Source organism: Callithrix jacchus, chromosome 3 (genome assembly GCF_049354715.1).
Source record: "Callithrix jacchus isolate 240 chromosome 3, calJac240_pri, whole genome shotgun sequence".
NCBI classification, from domain to species: Eukaryota; Metazoa; Chordata; class Mammalia; order Primates; family Cebidae; genus Callithrix; species Callithrix jacchus.
Genome location: NC_133504.1, coordinates 151,809,177 through 151,815,551, shown reverse-complemented (window position 1 = coordinate 151,815,551; position 6,375 = coordinate 151,809,177). Strand labels below are relative to the sequence as shown.

At 43.1% G+C, this 6,375-nt stretch overlaps 1 protein-coding gene across 2 annotated transcripts in view; it reads left to right on the top strand.

Annotated features, from left to right (window-relative positions):
* Window positions 1–280: 280 nt before the first annotated feature.
* SLC30A9 (solute carrier family 30 member 9) overlaps window positions 281–6,375 on the top strand; it is a 98,761-nt gene continuing 92,666 nt past the window's right edge. Inside the window, exons 1-2 of one of the 2 annotated variants that reach the window (XM_035293795.3) lie at window positions 281–515; window positions 6,181–6,292. In XM_035293795.3, the coding sequence (XP_035149686.1) occupies window positions 6,256–6,292 (37 nt within the window). In that variant the 5' untranslated portion in view covers window positions 281–515; window positions 6,181–6,255. The remainder of the gene's footprint in view (window positions 516–6,180; window positions 6,293–6,375) is intronic. The other variant, XM_008993414.4, reaches the window with a different exon arrangement.

Below are 6,375 nucleotides of genomic sequence, written 5' to 3'. Positions count from 1 at the left end.
CCGGCTTCGAGAAAAAAGAAAGTAGACAGAACTCCCAAAAGACAGATTTCCTGGATGACCAGGATGTATACCGTTTACATGTTGATTTCCAAGGACGCGCAAAACCACGGGTGCCAAAGAGGACAGCGGACACCAAACTTCACCTGCAGCCACGCCCTCCCCACGTGGGGGTCTGAGTTCCTGGGAGGGAAGGCCTCTCTATTGGTGCTCAATGTGCTACGTCACTTCCGCTGCCTTCCCGGCAGGCGTAGCTAAATGACGTTGTCGTTTCCGGGTCGCTGAGGCCGCCTGTGGCGGCGAAGGCGTCAGTGTTTGCGGATGCCCAGTCTATGGAGTCAGTTGGTACCGGTGGAGGCGCGAAGGCAGGAGGCGGTGTCCGAGAAGGGGCCTCTGCCCCGCCAGGATGTTACCGGGCTTGGCCGCCGCCGCCGCGGCCCACAGATGTGGGTGGTCCTCTCTGTGCCGGCTCCGTCTGCGATGCAGGGCGGTGACCCGTGGCCCCAGCAACCGCCAGGGTGAGTGTTCCGCGCTGACCTACTGGCTCGGTAGAAGCCGAACTGGAGGGCCAGGCTTGGCTCGGCCCCTCGCCTGGGGCAGTTCGCCCACTTGCCTTTCGCCAACCTCAGAACCTTCCTTTCCTGCCTCCACCTTTCCAATTCACCCTGCGCAGCCCGCGGGGGTCCTGACAGGTCTCCCTGACTCTGGTCCCCCGCGCGGCCCCTGCGGGAACTTGTGGGCACCTCGCCTGCCGGATTGCACCTCTGAAGCCTACTGCTTTGTACCAAACTAAATGTTACGTGCGCTTCGCGGTGTCCCGCTGTGACTCACTCCGCGGTTGGAAATTGCGGACTCCGCAAAGTTCCAGGGTCTTTGTTGCTCTCCAGCACACCCTCATTTAGCACTTGGCCTGTTCTTGATCTCATTCTCCCAACTTGTTTTGTTAAATTTTCTGAAAGGAAGGAGGGGTGCTACTCAATACGAATCTTTCTGAAGAAGTACGAAAGTATCCCACAATCATTGAATGAACCCAGTTTGGGGCCGAAAAACGTACTCTTCAGTTCGGTTGAGCAGTTTTTTTGGTGAGAAAGTGTGAGCTGTAACTGTAACCCATAAAAAAAGATGGTTGAAGAGAATTTTCATCTCTCTCAACATTTTCTGACTCAAATTTAAATGGTTTGAGAGTTTCCAGAAATAACATTGAACTTCTAATCAGGCTTACCTTCATTTTTGCCGTAGCTTGGCACACATTGCTTGACACTGCGAATTAATAGGAACTCTGAGGGAGAAGGCAGAACTAAGGCCACCCTTAATCTAATCCCTCCATTCTTGGGGTGCAAAGAGTATTTACAGAAACATTTCTCAAAAATTCATGTTTGAAGCCAGGTGTGGTGGTGCGTTCCTGTAGTCCAGCTACTCCGGTGGCTGAGGCAGGCGGATTGTTTGAGCACAGGAATTCTAGACTAGCATGGGCAACATAGTGAGACCCATTTCTTAAAAAATATCATGTTTGAAAAAACTTGTAGTGTGTTTGTGACCTCCTGAAAGAAGTCAGAAGTTGCAGTCATTTGAGATTGTATGTAGCACAAGCTATAGTAACTATGTTGTGCATATAAATTAGGATATATTCATGTATTTTATTTGCAATAAATTTTAAAGTTGACTCCTAAACTTTCATACGGATGCATTTTAACAGCACTATTCCCAGGACTTTTTGGTAGTGATAGAAAACTGTTGAATTTTTCATATTGGCCACGAACAAAAATGAATCATCGGGTGGGTGCCGTGGCTCATGCTTGTAATCCTCAGGAGGATTGTAAACCTTAGGAGGCTGAGGTGGGTGGATCCCTTGAGCCCAGGAGTTCCAGACCAGCTTGGGCAACATGGCAAATTGCCTCTGTACAAAAAATTAGACTGGTGTGGTGACGCACGCCTGTAATCCAAGCCTGCACTCAGAAGGAGTATCGCTGATACTCCTCAGTGGGAGGATCGCTTGAGCCCAGGAGGTCGAGGCTGCAGTGAGCCTTGAGGATGCCAGTGCACTCCAGCCTGGGTTACAGAGACCGACCCTGTCTCAAAAAGAAAAAACAAAACAAAAAAAAAAAAAAATAGAAAGGAAAAATGAATCATCTGTTTATACTGTACTCCAGAATCCCCAAGTAAGTTTCTAACACAGTTGCTTCTATTGACCAAGCAATTTTGGCATTTTACACTGAAATTACAGTGGCTGCTAAATGTAGTCTAAACTACCCTTTAAGTGTTGGTAAAAATGAGTTGAAACAGTGTAATACCTGTAATCCCTCTTCTATGTAGCTGTCATCATGTGGGAAATTATGTATTCTTTGTTTCATCTGTCTGTGAAACACAGATAATTATTATCTATCTGTGGTCAAAATGACTTTGCAAAGTTCTTTGGAATGCTTACTACTACAAAAAATTAAAATGTTTTTTCACACTTAAAAATGTTTAGTAGGTTTTTAAAAATAATCTTGCTTGTGAAAATTTAGTTTCAGTAATGAAGGATTTCTTAAAAGGGCAGGCGTTATTTTTTAATTTAGTTTTTATTTTTTTAGATAGGGTTTCACCATGATGGCCAGGCTGGTCTTGAACTCCTGATCTCAGGTGATCCACCCACCTTGGCCTCCCAAAGTGCTAGAATTACAGGCATGAGCCACTGAAGGGCAGCCATTATTATGGCAAAATTTAAAAATCATTTATAAAAAGAGTACTATTTAAATTGGATGCATATGAGAAGACTATTTGAAGAACTTTTGGAGAAAGAAAATCTAAAAACATGTTTTTATTTGTCTAGAAGTAAGGTTTAGTTTATACTTCTAAAATGCCTGTGTGGCTGGGAAAAGCTTATAAGGCATAAAGAGAGGAGGGAACCTTGAGGGATTGCTTGAATACTTAAAAATGAGAAATGCTGGCTGGGCGCAGTGGCTCACACCTGTAATCCTAGCACTTTGGGAGGCCAAGGAGGGTGGATCACCTGAGGTCAGGAGTTTGAGACCAGCCTCGCCAACATGGGGAAACCTTGTCTCCTAAAAATACAAAAATTAGCCAGGTGTGGTGGCTAGTGCCTGTAATCCCAGCTACTCAGGAGGCTGAGGCAGGTGAATTGCTTGAGCCTAGGAGGCGGAGGTTGTGATGAGCTGAGATTGCGCCATTGCACTCCAGCCTGGGTGACAGAGTAAGACTATTTCAAAAAAATAAAAAATGAAAAAGAGAAATGCCTTTAAAGGCAAAAAAGAAGCTGTTTAAAAGAAATATGAGAGCCATGTTTGTAATTTTTAGTTGTCTGGTAGCCATATTAAAAAATGTAAAATTAATTCAAGATGAATTAATTTTAATAACAAAATTAATATATTTTAATAAAATATATCAAACTTAATGTTTTATTGAGTATATTCAAAATATTTCAACATGTAATCAATATCAAAATTATTGAAATATTTTACATCGTCTTTTTGTACCGTCTTTAAAACCCAGTGAATATTTTATACTTACAGCACATCACAGTTCAGATTAACCACATTTTAGGTGCTCAGTAAATGGTGACTACTCAATTAGATAGTGTAGTTAGAGTTAGTATCTTTAAGTTATAAAGAAGTTTTATAAACCAGTGTACATTCCAGTAGGAAAATGGACAAAGGAATTGAATACAAAGTTCATAAAATTGTTCAGGTGGCCAATAAAAGTACAAAACTGTTCCATACTTACTGAAAAACAGAGACTTTAAAAAGTTTTACTTCTCAACTGCCTATCTCGTTTTGGCTGAATTTTTCATAATGATGATACCCCATATTGAGAGTACAGGAAAACAGGAACTCTCTTAACTACTGATTGAAAACATAGAAGGTTTATGCCCTCTGACGTAACAGTTTTTATTCAAAAGGATTTACTTTAAAGAGATAATCAGATACATATTAAAATGTGTGCAGAAGTCCATTATAGTAGTAAATTGGTAGTTTATAGTTATGAAGAGTTGGAAACTGAAACATATTATGATACATTTATTATGGGCTGGTGATATATACAACCATTTTAAAAAAATTATAATTCGGAGCTGAGTGTGGTAGCTCATGCCTGTAATCCCAGCACTCTGGGAGGCCAAGGAAGGTGGATCAACTGAGGTCAGAAGTTCGAGACCAGCCTGGTCAACATGGTGAAAAGCCTGTCTTTACCAAAAATACAAAAATTAGCTGGGCAAGGTGGTGGGTGCCTGTAATCGCAGCTACTTGGGAGGGTGAGGCAGGAGAATCAGTTGAAACCAGGAGCAGAGGTTGCAGTGAGCAGAGATCCACCATTTAGGCAGGCGGATAGCAAGATTCTATGCAGATCAAGTTAATGATGTAATTTCTTGTACTTAACTGTAAAACGAAGCTAACTATAGCATGTGCCTCATAGAGTTTTTGTGAATGAGGATCCTTAAGCATTAGATACTAGGCATTGTAGTTGCTGTTAGTGTAGTGCTGAACAAGAAAGATAGATGGTTTCCACCTTTATTCCCCCAGAAATAGAATATATTTAAAGTGCCATAGAAGAGATAACAAGCACGACAATTGGGCTAGAAAGTAGCCAGGAGGGTTTATTTCATTAGATCTGATGGCCTGGGACTCCAGCTTTTCTGAGGTGATAACTGAGCGTAGGCATAAAAGATGAAAATGAGCAAGCCAAGTGAAGATCTGGGAGAAAGAGCAATTTGGGAAGAGTAAAGAGGAACTGTAAAGATCAGACAAGTAGTATGTATATATGTATGTATTTTTGAGACAGGGTCTTGCTCTATTACCCAGGCTAGAGTGCACTGGCACCATCACAGCTCATTGCAGTCTTGACTTCCCAGGCTCCAGCAATCCTCCCACTTCAGCCTTCTGAGTAGCAAGGACCACAGGCTAGTGCCGTCATGCCCAGCTAATTTTGATATTTTTGTTAGAGACTGGGTTTCACCATGTTACCCAGACTGATCTCAAACTCCTGACATCAAGGAGTTCACCCTTCTTGGCCTCCCAAAGTGCTGGGATTACAGGTGTGAGCTGCTGCACCTGGCCCAAATTTTCAAGGAGCATAAAGAAACCTGTTGTGTCTAGGGTATGGTGGGGTGGTAAGAAAGGAAATTTGTTTTTGTTTTTTGTATTTTTGAGACGGAATTTTGCTCTTTTGTTCAGGCTGAAGTGTAACGTTGCAATCTTGGCTCACTGCAACCTCTGCCTCCTGGGTTCAAGTGATTCTCCTGCCTCAGCCTCCTGAGTAGCTGGAATTACAGACATTAGGCAATATGCCTGGCTGATTTTTGTATTTTTAGTAGAGACAGGGTTTTACCATGTTGGTCAGCCTGGTCTCAAACTCCTGACCTCAGGTGATCTGCCTGTCTTGGCCTCCCAAAGTGCTGGTATTACAGGCATGAGCCACTGTGCCTGGCTGAAATTTGAGTATTTTAAAGCATAGGCTTTGAAAAAGAGGAGTGTTTTAAAAATATCACTCATGGCCAGGGGTGGTGGCTTATGCCTGTAATCCCAGCAGTTTGGGAGGCCAAGGTGGGCAGATCACTTGAGTCTAGGAGTTTGTGACCAGCCTGGGCAACATGGCAAAATTCTATCTCTACTAAAAAAAAAAAAAAATCCAGGTATGGTGGCACACTCCTGTGGTCCCAGCTACTTAGGAAGCTGAGGTGGGAGGACCACCTGAGGCCAGGGAGGTCAAGACTTCAGTGAACCATGATTGTGCCACTGCTCTAGCCTGGGTGACAGTGACACCCTGTCTCAGAAAAACACAGTCACAGCTGAGTGCAGTGACTCACACCTGTAATCCCAATAGTTTGGGAGGCCAAGGAAGGAGGATCAGCTGAGGTTAGGAGTTCAAGACCAGCCTGGTGCACGTGGTGAAACCCCATCTCTACTAAAAATACAAATATTAGTCAGGCATAGTGGCATGTGCCTATAATCCCAGCTACTCAGTAGGCTGAGGCAGGAGAATCGCTGGGACCTGGGAGGTAAAGGTTGCAGTGAGATATACTCCAACTTGGATGACAGAGTGAGACTCCACCTCAAAATAAATAAATAACTAGAATTAAGCAAGGTAGTAGAGATGTATGTCAAGATGCAGTCCAGGAAGTTGTCAGCATCCCCTATTGTTTCCTAACCAAAAAAAGAAAGAAAAAAAAATTTTCTGTTTCTTACTCAGCTCTGGAGAAAAGTTACATCAGCAGTGGTCTTCTAGACTGAACTACTCCATTTCGGTCACACTTTTACTTCCTAGATGATTAAGGATAAAAAGGATTTTTCTGCAGTTTTGGGTAGGTAAAAACGATCGAAGTAAACCAGAGATAGTCAATCTGTTATTGGCAGACTGTGTTACAAATTGTGATGATGATGTTAG